This window comes from Cricetulus griseus, chromosome 2 (assembly GCF_003668045.3).
Source record: "Cricetulus griseus strain 17A/GY chromosome 2, alternate assembly CriGri-PICRH-1.0, whole genome shotgun sequence".
Classification (NCBI taxonomy): domain Eukaryota; kingdom Metazoa; phylum Chordata; class Mammalia; order Rodentia; family Cricetidae; genus Cricetulus; species Cricetulus griseus.
In genome coordinates, this window is record NC_048595.1 from 393,084,454 (window position 1) to 393,106,858 (window position 22,405).

General features: G+C 42.9%; 1 protein-coding gene across 1 annotated transcript in view; it reads right to left on the reverse strand.

Annotated features, from left to right (window-relative positions):
- Positions 1 to 1,114: 1,114 nt before the first annotated feature.
- Slc38a1 (solute carrier family 38 member 1) overlaps positions 1,115 to 22,405 on the reverse strand; it is a 43,002-nt gene continuing 21,711 nt past the window's right edge. Inside the window, exons 4-15 of the mRNA XM_035439210.1 lie at positions 13,322 to 13,395; positions 11,364 to 11,456; positions 10,995 to 11,076; positions 9,596 to 9,681; positions 7,528 to 7,586; positions 7,302 to 7,412; positions 5,856 to 5,935; positions 4,685 to 4,785; positions 2,794 to 2,912; positions 2,148 to 2,289; positions 1,956 to 2,053; positions 1,115 to 1,216 (exon numbers count right to left, since the gene is read on the reverse strand). Of these exons, the coding sequence (XP_035295101.1) occupies positions 1,115 to 1,216; positions 1,956 to 2,053; positions 2,148 to 2,289; positions 2,794 to 2,912; positions 4,685 to 4,785; positions 5,856 to 5,935; positions 7,302 to 7,412; positions 7,528 to 7,586; positions 9,596 to 9,681; positions 10,995 to 11,076; positions 11,364 to 11,456; positions 13,322 to 13,395 (1,147 nt within the window). The remainder of the gene's footprint in view (positions 1,217 to 1,955; positions 2,054 to 2,147; positions 2,290 to 2,793; positions 2,913 to 4,684; positions 4,786 to 5,855; positions 5,936 to 7,301; positions 7,413 to 7,527; positions 7,587 to 9,595; positions 9,682 to 10,994; positions 11,077 to 11,363; positions 11,457 to 13,321; positions 13,396 to 22,405) is intronic.

Genomic DNA, 22,405 nt, shown 5'->3' on the forward strand with positions numbered 1-22,405 from the left:
TACTTTCAAGATTGGATGGAGCGTTAATGGAGAATAGAAATGAGGCTTATTTAAGATACAAAATCTTATATAACAACCTAGATTTATAGATATAAAACAAGTCTTTTAAAGACTCCCCTAAAGTAAAGTACCCAATATAAAAGAGGATGACCTATCCCAGGTCATCCTTAGGTACATTGTTATTCTCTGTTGCAAAAAGCTGGTGGACATGACTAAATGCTGCCGGGCTTACAAACAAACAAATCATCTCCCGATTCAACAATATGGATGTTGACTGAAAGCTGTCTACATCGGGAGTATTTCCTTAGGCATCTTGGACAGTCTCATTCATCACTGTGGGAGCCAGGGGACCCCAAGCAGTTGACTCAGCCTAGAGTAACTGTGACACCAGATGCCAAGGGGGGGAAAACAAAGCTTAATTTGTGAGCTCTCCCAAGTGTGCATTTTAATATATTTCCACAAGTGCCATGTCCACCCTTCCCAGCCACAGACACTCCCAGGGAATAGCTCTGTGTGGGAGCAGGATGGAGTACCAGCAGGTTTAGGACAGCCCACGTTGGGCGATCAGAGCTGCCTCAAATACTGGGCATGCTCAGAAGCAGCAGTGGCACCAACCTGTCTCTCAAAGGGTTACCCCTGTGTGCTATGTTAACCAAAATAGGCAAAGTATTTATGAAACCTTTTTTTTTTCCTGAAACTTTTTTTTTCTGTAAAGCAAAATAAATATATACAATTCAAGATTATTTTCTCTTCTAAAAAGATACAGATAGCGTGAGCGGGGATGCCAGTAGGAAAATGATTTTAGAACCTGGGTATCTAACAAATGAATACACCTGATGATCATGTTTTCAACGGAGAAGAAGCCACAGAACATAATGGCGAAGAGAGGGAAAGATGACTGCGTGAAATCTGGAAAAGATAAAACCCATAATTCCTAAGTGGATATCCCAGGAGGACACGAGTCATTCTAGAAGGGGGTCTCAACCCCAGTGTCGCAACCCGGGTGTTGTCGTGTGCATTTCTGTCTATGTAAACTTGCAAAAGAAGTGACGAAGGACTGCTGATGAGTGGTGACCGGATGGGCGGGAGCAGGTGCTGGCTTTCCCTGCTGGTCTCAGTGGCCTTCGTCACTGCTGGATGAGCAAGCCCAGTCGTAGATGACCAGTGGGATGCTGATCAAGGAGAACAACACCCCCAGTGCCAAGAAGAGGGCAGCCTGCAGCAAAAAAACATGGGTTAACATTTCCCACATTTACATGCAGGAAGAGGGGAAGTCTCTGCCTTCCTCCTTTGTGTCCCGTGGTGTTTGGAGTTCATTACAACCGTAGCTAAACCTTGAAGACTCTTCTAAACTTGGGTAAATGTGGTCCTGCAAGGATGGGCAAACAGCAAGCAGCCTGGTCTTCTACATTTTACACTTTGGCTTCTGGGTCACCTCAGGTGTGTCCATGCTGTGTCTCCTCCTCATGACTTCCTCTCTCAAAGGATTACAACCTAACAAATGAGGCATGGTGTCACACGCCTTTAGGCTCCAGCACTTGGGAGGCAGAGGCAGGCAGATCCCTGCAGGTTCCAGGCTAGCCTGGTCTATACAGGAGGTCCAAGCCAGCCATGAATGGTTACACAGTGAGACCGTATCTTAAAAAGAAAGAAAGAAAGAAAGAAAGAAAGAAAGAAAGAAAGAAAGAAAGAAAGAAAGAAAGAACTAAAAAGAAAGCTTTTGGAAATATTTCCAGGACATATTGTTGGCCATTACCTATCAACCTGCATTGTTCCTGAGAAGCAAATGTTTCTGTCTGTAAGAGTGTATGTAGTACATGTTGGCTCAATCTCAGTGTATTGGCAACAGGGCAAAACTAAGTTATGCAACTGAAAGTAATGTTAGGAGACTGTTTATCTGCAAGTTTAGCTGGTTTTCTAATGAGAAAAATTAGAGCGACTGGCATCAGACATACCCAAATTCTTTGAGTGCCTTTGTCTGCATCCTGGTTTGTGATTTTTAAATAAAGAGATGATGGAAGAATGAAAATGAGCATGTTAGCAGACGTCACTCCTGCAAATTAAGGAAACAACTGTTTAGGGCCATTATTTGGAAGTTTTAACCAGAAACAGCTTCTGAATACTGTAAAATGACTATAAAACCATACCTACGACGCCAAAAATATCCTTCATGGATGGAATAAAGATCACCAACAAGTCGATAATCAGCAAAAGTATGATGGTCACCAAGACATGGCGGCATAAGTGGAACTTGGTCTTCTTGGTCAGTTCAAATAATGATGAACGGACCTGCGGGGAAAAGCAGAGATTCCCGAGGGCTCCAGATGTTCTCTGCCCACTCTCACCAGAACAGCTGAATTATTTACTGATGCACGGAATTTGTCAAGACTTTTCTTAATGCTCTGCAAACTTAGAGCCAGCATAACGGTTTGAAGATATGGGGGCTTGACTGCAACTCTTAGGATCCTCATGTATGGCATAGTAAGTTTTCCTTTGGGTGGGGTAATTTCTATTTGAGTGGTCTCTGTAGTAAGGTAAGGCAGAGATGCAACCACTCTACATTTTTGTAAAAAGAGGAAGGTGGAAGGTCAGAATGCAGATCCAGCCCCTATAAGCTACACTAACATATGGATGCCACTTGCTGCCTAAGAGGTAGAAACTTGGGCTGAGCCAAGTGTCGATGACCAGAAAAGCCACTCCTGTGGCAGGCCTTTTCTGGGAACAGGATCCTGGAGTCAGGAAGAAAGTCCAAAGGCCAGTGTTTCCCCTATTACGCTGAGGCCCTTTACTTACTGTGAAGAATAACACCGGCACAGTGAGGATAACAGCCACGATGACAGCCAGCTGCACAGTCAGGATGAGAATGTCATTTTGGCCCTGGTACTTGTGAAGGAGGTCTGGCTGCACCTTTTCTGAAACGACGGGGAGTCAGAGGGTTTTAAAAGGCGACCCGAGCACTGCTTAATGACATTTCCCCTAAGCCACCAAGACTCTGTAAAGAGAAATGGAGGCAAGGTTTCGAAACGTCAATTACAACAATCCGTAAATTCAAAGAAATGCCCGAGCAGGCCACAGTCACTGCACATGCGCTGTTAGCTAAAGTGATCTGAAGTCACCACTAGAAAAAGCTGCCCAGTGTGGAAGGCTTCATTTGTACTAACACACACACGGAGGAAGCCTTAAGCCCTTCATACCTGACTTTTCACACTCGGGGCTCATACAAAATACTGTCCGTCTCCCTGCAGCAACCATGGGCCACACAAACATCTGTCCTTTCAACTGGCTTCCTGTAACTCAACTTCCAGTGGCCAAGCAGCAGAGGGTAAGTAGCTCAACCACCCTCGGCAAAGAATCCTTCCTGGTCATGTTCATCACTCTCACAACAGTCTTTAATGTATGGGTTCCTCTGATTTTCCTCAACTCACAACTGTAAAAAGTGTCATTTCAAAGGCTGTTGGTGCTGTAATGGATGCCTTGGAGGAGCTTGCAAGCACTCACTCTCTTGACAAGTGTCTACCCCCTCATGGCTCTCATCCAGGGCTTCTCACTGCACCTGTCTCAAGGTTGTGGGCAAGGAATTCAGATTGTAACCAGTCTCACAGATCATGATGTCAGCTTCTGAAATGGGACTGGAGGTTATGATAAAAATCTCATTAGATTTCATTTTCTTTACTCAAATGCATAACCATCTATAAATAGCTGAGATATTACCCCCTAATCATGTAAAAGGACCCGTATTCAATCACAGGTGTCAAAATGAACTTACAAAAAAGACTCATAACGAGCAAGGTAACTCAGGCTTTGAGTGTTAGCTCTCGTGTCTCTCCCCTCACCCACCAGCCCTGCACGGAATCTCCTAACATCGATTCTATAAAAAACGAAAGGCAGTGGTTATGCCCTCATTCGGCAATGCCACCCTCTATTGGTTATGAAATCAATATCCTTTCCCCAAGCTGACCTAATCTGTAAAGATTTTAAATCTGTTTAAATTTTATTTGTTTTTATGGTGAGGGGGGAGTCCTGAAGAAGCATGTAATAGAAAAGACGGTAAAATCTACTTAAATAGTTCTCAAACGATGACACTCAAGGACACTCACAGCTGCAGGATCATCGGATGAGAAGCTGAGGCAGGAAAAGCCACAACCTATCCCGACAGTCAGCAGCGCAAATGGAACATTCTTTCTCAACTTTCACTTCTTTTCTGTGTCATTGCTTCCCTTCCCTGTGGGGCACCAAGTTCCGGCGAACAATTAGCTGCTTTATTTTTAATTAACGCTGAGTGTCATGAGTGTGGGCTCTGCTCTCTCTCACTTTCATCATCTTTTTCTCTCTCTCTCTTCTATTAATGGAATCTGACCCAATTTTCAGTGTCAAGTAGGAAAGTCTTCTCTGATGTGGTTTTCAATTTTCCTAAGATGGCATGGAATTTCAATTTCTCTGAAGAAGAGAAAGCTCCAGAGGAAAATAATTTTTAATATTTTTTCAGTGATTATTTTTTATGCAGCCTCAATGAATATGGAAGGAACCATCACCATTTGCTATGAGGAAAAAAACAAAATGAAACAAAACAGAAAACATGGACCCTTCTGTTGCACTCTTTGGCTTCAATGTGAAGTTACTTCAGTATTGGTTTTTCCTGTTATTTTTAAATACAGAGAGGTACACACCCGTGGAAGTGACTTACCATAAAATGTCAAGTACCCAAAGATGGCGGTCAGGAAGTACATGACAAACATGGCGAAGAAGGAAATATTGGAAACCATCTGCATTTTTTTCTGTGATCGGCTAAAAAGAAAGACCAGGAATTAAAAAAAATAAATCACACACACACACACACACACACACACACAGAGAGAGAGAGAGAGTTGAGAGTGAGAGAGAGAGAGAGAGAGAGAGAGAGAGAGAGAGAGAGAGAGAGAGAGATACTAAAATCCTCTAAGTTTAGGACTATCAGGTAAGAACAAGGTATGTGTACATAGATGCAGGCACTTCAAAATTCAGCAGTGTGTCAATTAAATAGGAAAGATAGAGAATGAACAGGAAACTCAGTGTCATTGCTAAGGGACATCTCAAAATGGGAATGGGCAACATGTGTCTTTCTTCTGAACTTAAGACTATGTGGGTGACAATCTTTGTGTAGAGTGACACTGACGACAGTGGGCTAAAAAGAGAATACAGGAGGAAATTATAGGCAGGCCTTCAGCTCTGCCCATCAGGCCATAGGAAGGCAGTGTAGTGGTACTCTACTTAGAAAGCTAAGATGGGGATTGTGAGCTTGAGGGTAGCCTGGGCTTCCTAATAATAAGATCCTGACTTAAAAATAACAAATTCACTTACAAAACAACCCTGAATAACAGAATTCAGTACAGATACTTGAACTCCTAAATAACACAGTATTTACAAGAAAAAACTAACTAAAAAGCCCATATGTGTGGATTGGGGGGTGGTGTTAGGGAGATGGTTCAGTGGCTAAGAACACTTGCTATGCAAGCCCAAGGACGTGAATTCAAATTCTCAGAAGCCAATTAAAAAACTGGCATAACAGAGTGTGTTTTTAACCCCAGTGTTTGGGGGCAGGGATGAAGGGAGCAAGGTTGGGACAGTGACAGAACCTGAGTGCATGGAAGTGTGGTACACACACACACACACCTAACTAAGGCCACATGGTTTGTCACTTTCTTATTTATAGGCAAAACTATTGCAGATTTCAGAGCTTCCTGAACATAGAGTTTGCTCAGGACTGGCAGTGGACATTGAAGTCGGATGATGAATGTGTGTTTATTCCCACACAAAACCTGCCCATTAGTAGGAGGTGGGTAGTAAAGAATGTGGCATAAAACTGAAATGAATCTTACTCTTTGAGCTCGCTGTAGATTGGCAGGACAGATGGGTGGCAGACAAACGCAAATGCAATGGTTGGTAAAGCATACACCGTCTATTTGAAAGAAAAAAAACATACTGTCATATTTCTGAGCTGTCATTATAAGCCTGCTACCCAAGATCCTGGGATTATGAGGTTATTAGGAGGCTTTTGGTCTCCAGATAGAAGCAGCTTTTCCAAGAAGGCTCATCTAGCAGAGCCCCAGGGCACTTCTGACAGAGGGGCTTTACACCCGGTTCCCATGGTGAGCATCAAGTATCCCAGCACACCTTCACTGTATTTGTGCTGGACTAGCCAGGTACACAGAACCCGAATGCAAATGACAGCAGAGGGCAGGGCATTGCTATTCTCTGACATCCATCAATAACTGAGGTGACTTGCCCACTGCACACTTAGAAAGATGATATCTAAGTTGAGCACGGTGATGCACACCTTTAATCCCTATACTCTGGAACCAAAGGGAACTGAGTTCAAGGCCAGCCTAGTCTGCAAGGCAAGCTCCAGGACACCCAGGGCTGCATAGTGAGACCCTATCTCAAAAAACAAATAAAACAAAAAAAAAAAGATTGCATTTAGAAAAAAAATTAGTTCCACAGCTTACTACTTTGGCTGAATTTTTAGAATCAATAAAGAAAGACATCTGTTAATTTTCTTGGGGGATTTTTTTTTTTTTTTTTGAGACAAAGTTTCTCTGTGTAAGCACCATGGCTGTCATGGAACTCTCTCTGTAGACCAGGCAGGCCTCAAACTCAGAAAGATCCCCCTGCCTCTGCCTCCTGAGTTGTGGGATTAAAGGGGTACACCACCACACCCAGCTCAAACCCATCTTTTTATATAAAAAAAAGACCTAAAAAAGAAAGAAAGAAAAAAAAGTCTGAGAGAAAGAAAGGGGAGGTCACATAGCTTCTTTAACTGTACCAAGCACCTTCCAACTGGGACCCGAGATACAAAGGTAGGACCATCATTTTTACATGGCAGTTGAAAGCCCCCTGATGATTCCAACCTGTGTGACTGACTACATAGGCCACTACTGTCTTCCAAGCTGCCAACCAAATCCCAACAGTACAAACGTCTTTAAAGTGCCATTTTGGAGTGTTTCCTCTGCCACCTCCACATAGCAGCAGTGGCCTGAGGGCGTGATTAATCAGAGCACCAATCAGCATGCCACACAGGAAGAGAAATGTGGAGACAACTATCTGGAGAGATGGTCACAAGAATATGAAAGTTGACCTAAGCCAGATAAAGGGTGTGACTATGTGAGCATGAGTGTATGCACAACAGTGTTGTGTGTTTCTAAAGAGGTATGAATGGATTGTAAATTACAGAGGAACAATGCTGTGCCTCCTTTTAGAGATGAGTATCTCCAGACAGGTGATTACAACAAGCAAAAGGAGTAGTGCCCTTAAACAAGTAAACTCACCTTTGAGTTGAAGGTGACGTATTTTGGCGTACACATGTCAGTGACATTGGCACTTATTGTTGAGTTTTGTTCTATACTCATGCATGAGATTTGAAATTTCTTGTAGATAACCTGGTATTGAGAAACACAGGAGAATCAAGAGAGACTGAATTAAAGCCAAAACATGAACAACTATTACAGAGCTTTGAACATAAAAACCACAGCAATTGCTTCAATCAGAACTTACCACTATTAGGAAAAAAACCATGCAGCTCAAGGAAAATCCACTAGTGTAGCCAAGGTACCCTTTTAAAAAAGAAAACAATCAATTAGCATTTTATTAATGTAATTATTAATATTCATCATTAGTATTAAAAGTATCAATTACGTGTACATATTACTTCAAGCATGTTTGGGACTTCACGATATGACCATGTGTCCATATGAAAACAAGATATATCAGCTGGGTGTTGGTGGCGCATGCCCTTAGTCCCAGCACTTGAGAGGCAGAGGCAGGCAGATCTCTGAGAGTTCTCGGCCAGCCTGGTGTACAAAAGCTACACAGAGAATCCCTGTCTCTGACAACCAAAAGAAAAAAAAAAAGAAAAAAGAAAAGAAAAAGAAAACAAGATATTTTATTTTTTAGTGCTATTTTATTTGGCAAAATAATAATAGTGATAGTAGGGCTTTTAGTAAAAGCATATTTGGTGTTTTGATTCCAGACATCCTTGGCACATTCTAGGACACAGATCTCAGAATCTAGGAAGGAGCCTCCTGGCTTTGACCATGTCTCTGTGTTGGTGCACTCTAGTGTTAAACCGAAGCTCTTTCTTGAGCATCTACTGTGGAAATCCTCAATGTTACTGATAAACTCTCTCTCAATGAGAGGCCAACACAAGTCAATGTAAGCTTCAAGGAATAAACAGAGCAGTGGTTCTCAACCTTCCTAAGGCTTCCTTTATCATAGTTCCTCATGGGGTGGGGACCTTCCTCCAGCATGAAATTATTTGCGTTGCTACTTCGTAACTGTCATTTTGCTACCATTGTGAATCATAATGTAAATATCTGTGCTTTCCAATGATCTTAGGTGACCTGAAGGGTTCTTCGGCACTGCCCCCACAAAGGGATCGTGAGTGGCCCACAGGTTGAGAACCACCTAAATAGAGCATTTGTGGGCCTTACTCCTCTTGGAATACTAGAAAGGTGGTCACCACAATCTCCATAATGACAGATATACTCCCGTGAACTACATTATTCTTACACTCCGGGAAAGGACCATTCTCTATACTAACTGGAGGGTCAGAAAAGCCCACAGAAATACAGAGAGCACAAAAATAAGTAGTTAAGAAAAATCTACTTGTAAACTTCATAGCTACCATGCAGCTCTCAGATATCTTAGCTAAACTAAGACAAAAAAATAATCAAAACCTCCTACGATTCATAATTATTTTTGAGAGAACTTCAATCCAAACATTTGCCTTGAATTAGCCCAGATTTTAAAAGTGCATCTCGGAACGTTTGGAGATGGCAATCTGGCCTCATTATTCAGTGTATGAAATCCCAGTAACTCCAGGCACGCCTGTCTCCAAATATAAGCATAAAAACAAATGTCAAGACCAAATGGATGACTTGGAGATCATCTGCCTTTTTTTTTTTTAACTTTAAATTTCTCTCTTTTTTCCTTTGATGGGTGAAGTCACCGAGACTGGCTACACTCTAAACTGAAGTGTGATTCGTAACACCTCTGTGCTGCCTTGCTAGCAGATTTGGAATGTCTGAGTATGAATGATCAGAATTTTAGACACTACAAAGGAGCCAAAGTGGAGAGATCCTGAGGTTAAGAATTAGGGAGACCCTGTGTCTGGATTCACAGGATGTAGGTAGGGGTGTCACTCAGTAGTAGAGGACTTGGGTAGCCTGCACAAAGCCCTGGATCTGATCCCCAACACCATGAAACAAAAAAAGAACAGAACTTTACAGGAGAATTCCATTTTCTGGACTTTTCTTACAGCAGCCTGTACGCTATGCTATTGAAAACAGTAAGAGTCTATTCCAGTCCCAGAACCGCTGTCCTTCCAGCTCTGGCATTGTGCAGGGACTTCTTAGAAAATCACATCATGTCTTTAATCTCACATTAAGATCAGGCCTCATTAATAATTGCAATTTATGATTTATCTTGTCATTATCCTAATGAAGGCAGGCAAAGGTGTTCATTTTCTTTCTTTCTTTTTTTTTCAGATGGTGTTCATTTTCTAATGTTCCTGATTCATCTGGAACTAGAGAGAGCCTGAGATAAAGGTCAGGTCTTTGCTCACCTAGGTTCTTCAAGAGACATAGTGGGAGAATTATGCAGCAGGTAACCAACACAACCAGGACGCGGCCATCTAAGACGTACCAGTCTCTGAAACGCATGAAAGTGGCGAGATTATAGTCTCCAATTAGGAATTTGTTTTCCTCAAATGTAAAATTTCACAATCCTTATAATGACTTATTATCACTACTTTCTTTTTGAGGAGTATTCCTCAAGTACATCAACCCCACTACTACTTTACTACTGCCTCATTTCCATGTGAATAATGAAAGGGGCACCCCCCATTGGCTAAATGTGGCATTCCTATGAATTACTTTGCAGTTATTCCTATGAATGACTGCAAAGCCAACTGCATATATGGCATTCTGTCAGATTACAACTTGTCCTATCAATTATTTAAGGAGAAAGTCCCTTTTTCTTTTGTTTGGACGCCATCAGCAAGAACGGAGTCTCCACCAGTAGACACTCCCCGCCCCCCACCCCTGATCCTTTAGATTTGATCTTGAACAGATGGGGAACTACAGCTTCTACCATTTCCCTTGAAGGAAAATGGAGAGACTGGCCGACAAGGACTCTTAGATGAGAGGTCAAATGATGTTGTGCCCGATGGTGCTGGCAGCACTCCCCAGGGCGAGCTACATTTTTAATGATGTCAGTTCATGGAAATTTTGCTCCCAAAATGCCATGGACTTTAAGAAAGAAGGGAGGGTTTTCTTTTTTCTTCTTTGTATGTCCTACTTCTGTGTTTAAAATATCTCATATGTATTCTCTCTCACAGCACAGAGATGCACAGTCCAGGCTCTCTTCCACGTTCAGAGTGACAGATGAAGCCACAGTTAAGTGGCTCTCTGCTTCTTCCATTTATATTGCCAACCCACCCCACCCCACCCTGCCATAAAGAAAAAAGAATTAGGTTTAGGATCATTTTATTTCTAAAACTTTCACAGAACAAAACTTGGCCATTCTTCATTTAAGTCAGTGGTTCTCAACCTTCCCAATGCTTCAACCCTTAAATACAGTTTCTAATGCTTTGGTGATCCCCAACCACACAATTATCATCATCATCATCATTATTTTCTTTTTTGTTTTATTTTTTGAGACAGGGTTTCTCTCTGTAGTCCTGGCTGTCCTGGAACTCACTCTGTAGACCAGGCTGGCCTTGAACATACAGCGCTCCACCTGCCTCTGCCTCCCGAGTACTGGGATTAAAGATGTATGCCACCACTGCTCAGCGTATTATTTATGTGTGTATGCATTTTTAAATATCAGATATCTGATATTCGACCCCTGTGAAAGGGTCATTTGACACCCCCAAAAGGGTTGCGACCCATAGGTTGAGAAACACTGAAGCAATCTATTTAGTTACATCACACACCAAAAGTAAGAAAAGGTCAAAAGCTTACAAAAATTCCTCCTCCTTTCCCATGAGGAATTTTATGGCAGAAGGAAGTTCATTTTTTACTATGAAGAGGTAGCTCAGCATCGCTGTGGAAGGAGAACAAGTTTAGAAAGGCAATACCACAGCTCTTATTACAAGGCACAGGAACAGTTGGCAGCTGTTCCCAGGCTCAACGACGTCGGTGAGCGCAGGTAACCTTAGCTCCCGCTGCAGTGACCAATGGATGCCTCTGCTTCACTGTCCACATGCCATGTAAGCAACAAGGACTCTGCTTGGATTATGTTAAATTGCATGTGGACACCCAACCACCAGCATTAGAAAAGCCAATAATATCCATGCTCGGCCATGTCTCGTAAGAGAAATAAGCTCTTACCGCCAGTGTTCTGTAGAGAGGTGGCTCCAAAAATCACCAGCTTTCCCGTGGTGCCAAAGACTTGTTCTCCCAGCTTTTCATAAACCATGCAACCTATTTACAAATTGAATTTGGGAGTACAAGAAATGACAAGGCTCTCAGAGTCAAGAGAACATCTTACGCTGCACACTACTTTTTAAGTTACTCTGAACCTTTCTCAAACTCATACCTTGGCACTAGAGGGGTTAAGGCACTGTCACTTGAACCACTTTGACATGTCTAAATGTCAGACACCAGCACTGTTTCTCCTTTGTCACTTTGGCTCCCAGAATATTACAAGGAAAGATTAGGCCATACTTTGGGGAGGGGAGCACTCCCATGCTGACCTTCTCATATCTGGTATGTAATATTAAAATCAATATTTTATTTTTAAAGACCCTTATGTTTGAGACAAAATAGAAAAATTTCTTCTGAATTAATGTGCTGAACTGATTAGACTGACAGAGAACCGTCTTCATATTTTAACCCCCAGCCCTGCTTCACCATTTGAGAATAATGCCTTCTTGCTGTAGGGGCCAGTGGTTAATGAGTAAGTCCACAACAGACCACAGTGCTAAGGACAAGTGATGGTGAAATGCTTGGCCTCAAATATGACAATTCTATCACCTCTGAGGGTCAGGGAACATCATGGAAGAGGGGTTGAAAGAGCCGGAGGATGAGGAGGGATGCAGTAAGACACTGTATACTGGGCATGGCACAACTGTTGCACTTATGAGCTCACTGCATCTGTGGTTGTCTGCACAAACCTGCGTAAGATTAGCCCCATAAACATCTCATCACAGACTGGGGAGTGCCCTCGAGGCTCCACCCTTCCCTGAGAACTACTGGTGATTAATGGTTGGAGGAGGGGTCATTTTCTTGAGTGGTGTAGCCACTGATAGTTGCTCTTGCCCCAGTACACAATCTTCCACCCATGCATGAAACTATTAAGTCCATCAGGCTACATACAAGAGTAAGGAAGGGATGACTTGTTGAGAAGGGTTCCAGTGGGAAGGAGTGGGGAAGAGAGAGAAAAAAAATGGGTGTAAAACTACTAAAATTCACTCTATAAATGTATGAAACTGTCAAATGCTTTTTCAAAACTCAAGTATCTTCACAATATCCCATCAATCCCTCCTGTTCTAAATATAACTATGAAGTTAGAAGGTCTAAGAATCACTACAGAAGAGTTTTCATCACATGCAAATACAGTTCAAAGACACGCAACTGCCCAAAGAAAAGTGGCAGCCAAGTCTGCCTGGAGAGAATTGTGGCTGTAGCAAAATTCTCAAGTGGCCAACCAGCTCATTTCAATAAACAGTAAATTTCTAAACCAATTCACAAAAAAAAGAAAAGAAAAAGAAAAAAAGTTTATCTTTCTTGATGGCAGTTCATAATTTCAAAACGTTCACAAGAAGCAATTTGGGTCAGGCTATAATTAAACTTTTGCTCAACCTCATGCAAGACTGGTGTTTAAACTAGATAATGGCTAGACCCTAAATTTATTACAAAACGTTCTAGTCATCTGTATACAATAGCTGGCTAAGGTGGCTTTAGCTAATGTAAAAGTCAGAGTATTACAAACATGATCAAGTGTCCCAGCAATAGAAAATAAACACTTCAGGTGTTACACTGCCCAGAGAACTTGAAGTCCCCAGTAGCATGCTCACTCCCACAATGCCTTTGGAGTAACATTTTCTCTTTGTGGAATATGCACAAAAGAGCATGAAAGACCTGTTTGCTTAAGACCTTGGAAGCTATGATATGAAAACATAGGATCTTTGTGCAAGGTTTACAACAGCCTAAGGAAACAGTGAAGCCTTTAAAAGAAGTGATCTCAAGCCAGAAAAACAGATACGACTGAGAGTTCACTATAAATTACGAGATACACATTGTCCATGAGCATCCCGCCTTCAACAAAATTGTACATCTCAGCTTACCTGTTTCCTTGGAACAGATCAATAGTAGGTTTATTGAATATATAGACAGCAATGTCACCGATGTCAGAAGTATCCTGTAGCAAAGAAAATAATCCAATTGTAGTATCTAGAAAATACATTTTGGAAGCGCAAAGGTAGGTGTGTGCGTGTGTCCCCGTGTCCTGTGCTCTCCCCCCACACTTCTTCCCATTTAACATGACTGGTTGGCATCAAGTTAGCTGCCTGCTTAAAATCCTCACAAAAATTCTTCTATCAGATGTACCAGGCCCCCTTTGTGATGTAATTCAAAACCCAAGCAGCCACATGGGGACATTCAGGTGAAAGGACTGCTAGATCTGGTTCTGAAACAAGCCTTTGTAGCCTATGGCATGAATACTCTCGGGTTACATCCAGTGGTTTGCAGACAGGGTGGCAGAGAAAGATGTCAGTGACCTTCCTTAAGAGAGTGACCATGTGACTTTAGCAGACCTGCTTGGCTTTCCCACATATGACCCAAAGGCACGTCAGGTGATGTGACCTATCACTCCGAAGCTGTACCTCAATCTTGGCATTATGCCAAGATTTTTTCTTTGCACCTGGTTCCTCTTCCATAAATGACAACCTCTCTAAAATGTGGGGCATTTTCACAATTGAGCACAACACAACAAATCCCTGTTTTTGTTTTAGTACACCTGGCTCATTAACAGACCTTTCTCAAGAAAAGGGGGTTTTTAAAGTGATGCGGGAGGTGACACAGATAATGTCTAAAGCACTTGGATAAAACAGACATAACTGAAAATAAAGCTTGTTTATTAAAAAAAGAAGAAAATACAACTCCAGTCCTCAAACAAAACCACTTACTTCCTTACACAAAGAACAATGCCTTGTATATATTGGCCCCACACTAGCCTTAGCATAATTAAAAGCAGTTATTTTCCTAGTAAGTGCTGTTGAGAGGCACTTGGCACCTCAGGCAGTTCTTAGTGATCTCAGGCTCCCAAACCTCCCCCACTGCACACCTGTGGGCCAGCAGTTCTGGGGCCAGAGGCCACCTCTTCTGGCCTCTCTCCTCTCCCCCTGGGCAGAATGGCATCTCCCTCTGATTCCATAGCATTTTGTCTCCCCTGTCCACTGCATTGCCTTGGAGAGATGAATAGGGAGTTCACGGTCCCTATAACACAAGGACTCCAGAAGCAGATCCAGAAACAAGGAGGCAAGTTCCATAGAGACAAAACAAACCCCAGGAGGAAAGAGAGGAAAACTGAAGACTGGGAAAAGTTACAGCACTCCTCCTGCTGAGGAGGGCAACTGAGGTTATTTATGATTATTAAGAAAATGCATCCAGGAGCCAGAGAGATGGCTTAGTGGTTAAGAACACTGGCTGCTCTTTCCAGAGGACCTGGGTTCAAGTCCCAACACCCACATGGCAGCTCACAAATGTCTGTAACTCCAAGACCTCACAGCCTCACACAGACATACAAGTAACTAAACACCAATGTAAAGAAAATAAAAATAAATTACACACACACACACACACACACACACACACACACACACACACACCATTCTGATTTATATTTATTTGGCAAAGATCCTTGAGTGAAGAGGGTGAGAGGGTGATAAAGACAGTAAGTCCATTCCAACTGAGGGGCAGGAAGAGACCATGCGCATTGATTAACCAACCCAGGAGTTTGTAATGGGACAGGATTTGACTAGTGTTAGGAAAGGGAGAACCAGACAGTCTTCTAAACAAAATGCATGTTGAAGAAGCAAGCTTTGGGTTTTATTGAACATCAAGTGGTAATATCTATAAGCACATGTGACAGGCCCCCAAGATGAAGGGTAATGTGGACATCCTCGTGTGGACAGGGAGAGGACCAACTCAGGATCTGTCATGTGCTATTCTTCAATGATCATGGACCATGTTGGGATTCTGCAGGGACCAACTAGGAGTGTAGAGGAGGCATTCATCCAAAGACCCAAGAGTGACGGAATACATCTGTGTACTTTCCCATCCAATAAAGAGTGCCTGGGACCACACAGCCCTTTCACACGGTTTCTTTTCCCCATTCTGTAAGCCCCATCTCAATGTAGATGACACTCAGAAGCCTCCAGTCTATGGCAGAGGTGAAGAACCTCTTCAAAAGCTCTTGTCACTCATCTTCCTTGTTCAAGGAGAAATACTGATGAGGGAAGATTTTTTTCATTTCATTTTGATTTTGTTTTTTGAGACTGGGTTTCCTTGTATAGCCTTGGCTATCCTGGAACCCATTTTGTAGACCAGGTTGTCCTTGAACTCACAGAGATCCGCTTGCCTCTGCTTCCTGAGTGCTGTGATTAAAGGTCACCACCACCCAGAAGATCAGGAAAGATCTTAATAAAGTGTGCCCATCTTTCCCACACCTGAACACAGCAGGATGAGGTATTCCCATGATAATGACAATGGTTTACTTTTTCCATGTTTAGTGACATAACACGGCACCCCACAGTCAACAACATGGAATGTCCCATAGCCTTTGTCTCAAACCATCCAATCTCTGGAGATTCTCTTCTTCATCTTTCCCAAAATACAACCCTTCTCCTTCTTCTTTCTCCACCCTCCTCCCCTAGTACAGTCTTACCACATAGTCCAACCTACTCAAACTCATGAGCCTCCTGCCTCAGCATCCTGAGTGCTGAGATTTCAGTTCTAAGCCACCATTGATCTTGCCTGTAACTGAAAACCAACATAAAACAAAACCTGGGGCTGCAGAGATAGCTCAGATATTAAGAGTACTGGTGGCTCTCCCAGGAGGCCCAGGGTTCAATTTCCAGTAAACACATGGCAGCTCATAACCATATGTAGCCCCAGTCCCAGGGGATTTGAGGCTCTCTTCTGACCTCTACAAGGCATTGTACACATATGGTATACCGACATTCAGGCAGACAAAAGACTCACCCACAAAATACTTTTAATATCTTTTTCTATCAGACTATTGAAAAGCAAACTGTGCATGTAAAAGTCCATGAATGTAGGCTACAACAAAGTCTAGCAGCTAATATAGCAGGGTGCACCTTTTGGTTTAGATTTTAGAAAGAAGCAATTGTTGTCTAACATACCTAGACGAGTTTAAGAAACTCAAGTTAGAGATGCTTTAAAACCCAAACACTGTGACACCTGAAAGAATGAGCCAAGAGGAATAAAGCAGAGAAGTGTGTGTGTGTGTGTGTGTGTGTGTGTGTGTGTGTGTGTGTGTGTGTGTGTTGCATGTGCATGCGTGTATGATCACTTATCTGAACACTTGGGTTTCCAGCATAACAATGACCCTATTTGTCCAAATAGTCGAACACATAATTATGGTTTCCTGCAAAGACACAAGTCACATAGAGATCACTCCAGCCCCCACATGACTAGAGAAAAGCTTGGTTGTATGGGACAACTGTGTTGTAGAGGTGCTGCTCTTCTAGCCTTGTGTCAATTCTAGACCCCTGGATCTGAGCACAGTCCTGAAAGACTGCCCGGCACTTCACCCCTGAAAGGAGACCTTTGTGCTCTGTGCCAAAGCAGGTATCTTAATCTGCGATGCCTCCTGACGGGAAAGCAGTAGGCAACCCAATCCATTTCTAGAAGTTCTGTGTGTGAGAAATGAGGCTGAACTTACATGGCTGTAATTACTTCTACATTCGGGTCTTCACTTTACTTCTTGGCCTCTGTCAATTTACCTGAACTCTAATGGCGGCTCTGCCGAACGACCTTTCAAACTGCTGTGCCCTTTGGCCTAATCAACTCCAACCCTTTCGTGTGTTTATCTTGTAAATATCTGGGCTGTCTGCACCTCAGTCAACCTCAAAGGCTGTGTGCTGGTACAAACATAAATCACAGCATCACATTTTGTCTAAATAGTGCAAAGCATGATGGGGTTTTTTAATTCTCTGAGTTGAACTTCATACATTTGAAAAAAAAAAAAAAGCTTGGTTTAGATTCACTTTTCTGGCAGTCATACCACCTTCTTGTTTTTTTCTGTGGGGGGAAGGTCTGTTTGCTTGGTTTGGTTCTTTTTTTTTTTTTTTTTTTTTTTTTTGGAGATTAGGCTAAGTTTACCTGGCTCTATCTTGTCTATCAAAGAGCAAAACTCCACCTGTACATATACTACATTCCAGACTCAAGTCTCAAAAGTGACATCTTTTTGAATTGTTAATCCTCCTTACCCTGTACTATTCATCTCATCAGCTTCCTGTCTTCTGTGCCTTCCCCCAAACCACTGGTAGGGACTGTATAGAGTCCCATGGACTACACCTGCACAAGATGATCTGAAATAGCCACTCATTAGGCAACTATTCAAGCCCAAACCTTCAAGTAAGACACACCTGCCACCTACTGTCTCATGCCTCATGTCTACCCAGCAGTAAGTAAGGACTATTTCTACTGCAAGCATGTCCAAAGGCAACCATTTGTTCTTGCTGAAACCGCCTTTCCATCAGGCATCCAGAATCCTCTTCCTGCCTTACTGTTGTACTGTGTCTTCATCCCTCATTACAGGTTACCATTAAATGATGGTTTAACTCACTTATTCATATTCAACACCAACATATAAATGAGCTATGAATCAATGAACTCACAATTAGGATATTGCCTGCAAGTTATTCGAGACTACACTGATACCATGGTAAAAATCAAGACACACCTGTCTACCTAAGACAGTCGTGTGACCTGGCCATTCACACTTATCTCAGTGGTTGACGTCATAGTCTGGTGACTCTAAAGGACAATGTTGGAGCTTTCTCCTGCAGCAACTGTATGTAAATGAGCTGCTTAATCATTTACTCTGGGATATGGCTTGAGCCCTCCAAAAGCACAAAAAGGAATCTATGGAATTACTGTTGCGTGTTCGAAGATACATTTATTCTACTTTGTGCTAGAAATTTTAACTCATCTCAGTGAGCTTCTAAGGACCTATTTTCGTGTGTGTGTGTGTGTGTGTGTGTGTGTGTGTGTGTGTGTGTGTGTGTGTGTGTGTGTCCGTCCCTGCTTGTGTAGGTGCATGTACATGTGAGTCTAGAGGCCAGAGGACAACACAGGTGTCATTCTTCGGAAGCTCTTCACCTTGTTTTTTTGAGATAGTTTCTCAGTGATGTAGAGCAAATCCCAGGGATCTGCCTGTTTCTACCTCACCAGAGCTGGGATTACAAGCTTGGACCACCACAACACCTTTTAAAACACAAAACCCAGGTTCTGGGGATTGAACTCAGGTCTTCACACTACATATTTTACCAATGAAGCCATCTCCCTAGAGACCTTTACTTTTTTTATATTTTTGGTTGTAAGCCTAGCCTTTAACGGCTGAGCCATCTCTCCAGCCCCACCTTTAATTTTTTAAAGATTTATTGTTGTTATTATGTTGAATTGTGTATATATCTGTATGTGGGTACATAAATATCGGTGCCTTGTAGACCAGAGGTGTCAGGTTTACTAGAGCTGGAGTGACAGACAGTTGTGATCTGCCTGACACTTGAGTGATGGGAACCGAACCCAGGTCCTGTAGGAGAGCAGAATGTGCTCTTAACCCCTAAACCATCTCCCCAATCCCACCTATCTTTGAGAAATGTGTATGTCATTGTTTTGAATCTTACAGAACAATAATTCCTCAGACTTCTATAACATGTAAAGACAGTATAGCTAGGAGACAGGGAGATGGTTCAGTGAGCAAAGTTCTTTGAGGACAAGAGTTCAGAACTCTAGAACTCACATGAATGGTAGGTGGGTGTGACAGTCCAGCTATACCCTAGTGCTCCAGGGGCAGAGACGAGATTTGGAAAGCAACCTGACTCACCAGACTGGCTGACTGGTGAACCCCCAGTTCAAGTGCGACAGAGACCATGCCTTAATATGGAACATGGAGACACCCAATGTCCACACCTCCGGCATCTACATACATGCATACACGTGTATGTGCAGCCCCGACATACATGCAAACAAACACACACATTTGAAAAAGATTACATAGGTAACACAATATTAACCATGACTTTAAATTGGGGATTTGATTGTAAAGCATCCCTGAGCCACCATCACAGACAAGTATGTCATGATACCTTAGGAGAGGTGACACTGGATTGGAAAGGTCTAATTATATAGCAAAGTGCTTCCAACACTCCCACCTCAGCAGCTGAGCCCTTGGAAGAGAGGGAGATAAAACAGCAGCCACTGCTGCGAATCCAAAAGTAGCTCAGGTGATGGTATCTGGGGCTGCCGCACAGCTGAGAGCTTGCAGCTCCTCCAGGACCAGTTCTCTGAAGAACAGATCGCTCTTCCCTGCCTTGCCAAAGTCTGTACCACACCTCGGACTCCAGCACGAATTACTTGGAGGTCTCCGTAAAGTGAATATTCTATTCGTCAGGCCTGGAGTGGGACCTCAGGTCGTACGTTCCCAGCAAGCCTCCCTGAAGTGCTGATGCTGGTGTTCTACAGACCATGTCTGCAACATGAGACATCTGGCCCTGTGGCATACACATCTCAGTTGTACCTGATTCTCAAAATATGACATATCTATACACCTGCCATGGTATCTGTAGAGAGATGCCCTACCAACATCTCTGCTCAGCTACTGGGAACAGGGAAGAATATAATGAAAGAAAGCACGCCTCTCCCAACCATCGCTGTCATATGGCACTGAACGGCTCTGTGTCTGTGTTTCTGGTCAACTCCTTTAAGCTTCCTTCCTTCACAAAGGTATATATTTAAACATTGTTTACACCCCTCCCCCACGCCTTCGCTAGGCTTTGAGCATCACCACACTATGTAATTTTTGTCCATTGTTAACTAGCTGGGCAACCCACTATGTCATGTTGATTTCATCCTCATGTTGTCATGAGGGTGGCAGCAACCAACCTTGCAGCCCACAGACTGAACAGTCCCCAGGATCTCAAAGGTTCCAGAGAGTTCTCTCCCTAAAGATTCAGGTTGTATTTATCAGGCAAATTTTGGCCATCTCATTAAAGGTGTTGTCTCCAAGGCATCAGGGGTTTCTCTGTTGCCAACTGTCTTCTGGAGGTTTCCTGAGGGTTCTGAGTATCACCAGGACAGGGTAGAAACTGCCACCTCACCCCAGCCTGAGCGTTTAGTTTCACTGTAATCCTCAGGCCCTACCACTCACTGTTTGCCTGTGCCCTGTGAAGCTGTTCGTGGGAGCCAGGAATGCACATCATATGCACTGTCTGCATCTTGTCAGGGCTGAACCTCAGTGGCACGGTGGGAACAGCTGATGGCGTATCGCCTTGATTTAGAACCACTAAGGAGAGTGGCTTGTTGTCCTCTTCTGCGCTGACAACCAAGCAGTCAATTCATTCCCTTCTAAGTCCAGGTAGGAATATAAAACAACTTTATCAGTTTTGATGAGATGGGCAGAACAGCTCACATAAAAACTCAACCAAAGCAAAGGCAGTCAGTGTGACAAGTTCTGTTTCCCAGAAACCCGCGCCCCTCACTTAAAAGCTCAGTCTTCTGGGTATTTGTAAGAAAGGTTTTAAATCCAGCACAACAGAACTGGATCAACCAGAAGGAAACAAACATTGCTTTCTGGCCATTCACCTTTCCCCAGTGCTCTTTTTCTCTACTGCTGGCCTCTAGTTGCCCCCCTTTCACTTCTGCTAACCTCTCCCACTCCTCTTCTGCCACATCCTGTAAAGACTGGGATCTCTGCTGAGGAGAACTGGAAACAGTGTAAGGGCAAACAGCACAGAGGACCCGCTGAGGGCACAGACCAAGAACTGAAAGTGATGCCCTTTGTCTGATGGGAAAGCTCAGATCTGGGGCTTTTGGCAGGGTCATGCGATAGAGATCTTGGCAGGGGAAAAGAAAAATGGGGGCAGGGCTGGAGAGATGTTTAGGGGTTAAGGGTTTGGAGTCCTCCTCCAGGAGACCATAGTTTGTTTCCTAGCACTAACAACAGGTTGCTCAAAACCGCCTGTAATTCCAGTTCTGGGGGATCTGACATCTTTGGCCTCCCAGCCACCTACACTGGTAAGTACACACACACACACTTAAACACAAACACATACAATTTCACAATATACTCACACACACACACAAATGCATTCAAACATACAATTTCACACACATACTCATATACACATGCACACACACTCAAACTCACACATTCACACATACATATATGTATACACACACTTAAACACAAACTCAATTTCACACACATGCTCACATATACACTCATACATACGCACTCACACACATACTCACTCACTCACCCTCTTTAAAATAATAAATCTTTTTTATTGTTTTATTATCTTGTCCAAACTCAGTTTTCCTGAGTAAGTGAGGGACCCTGACACTGATAGTGGCTGGGGAAAGAAACACTGACTACAGGGTCTCAGGAGGTTCCAGTAGTGGTAGCCCCCACCCTTGGAAGCCACACACCAGTGCAAAGATTAAGTACAGAGGTAATGGACACAGAGAACTTCATTCACTAGGAACTCAACGAGAAGGAGACACACACTGAAAGTGATAAGGGAAGGACAAGAGTTTTCAGTCTCTAATTCACATGAATATCTTAAACGTTTTGAACAACCCAAAATCTTCTTAGGTGAAAAGGAGTTTTTTTAGACATTTAATGTCATGGGATTCCCAACATAATTAATAAAGCACTGTATTGACTAATAACAAAAACAAACTTTGTAGTGTTCATTCAAGCACTGTTTGTATTTTACTTGTCAGTGTTACCATCCCTGGTCCCATTTACAGATCACTGAGGCACAGAGAGGTTAAGTATTCTGCCCAAAGTACCAGAGCTAAAGGATCAGTACACTGGGATCCCGTGGTTCACAATTACTTGTACTATTTACACAATGGCCCACGAAAGCCTTGGTTTTAATAGGCTGGCTCAGGAGCAAGTGAGAGTCAATCACCCATCCAACACCTTTTATCTGTTTCCTTGTAGACGAGTCTAAATTCTTCTATGCAAAATTTACTTTGAATGAGCCCCATGGACAGTTAACTATTTTTGTCCAGGAAACAAAATCATCTCACTGATGTCTGAATCTAATATTACCCTACAGAGAAAGGTATGTTTAAAAAAGACATGAAGACAAAAATAGGAAGCAGGAGGCCTG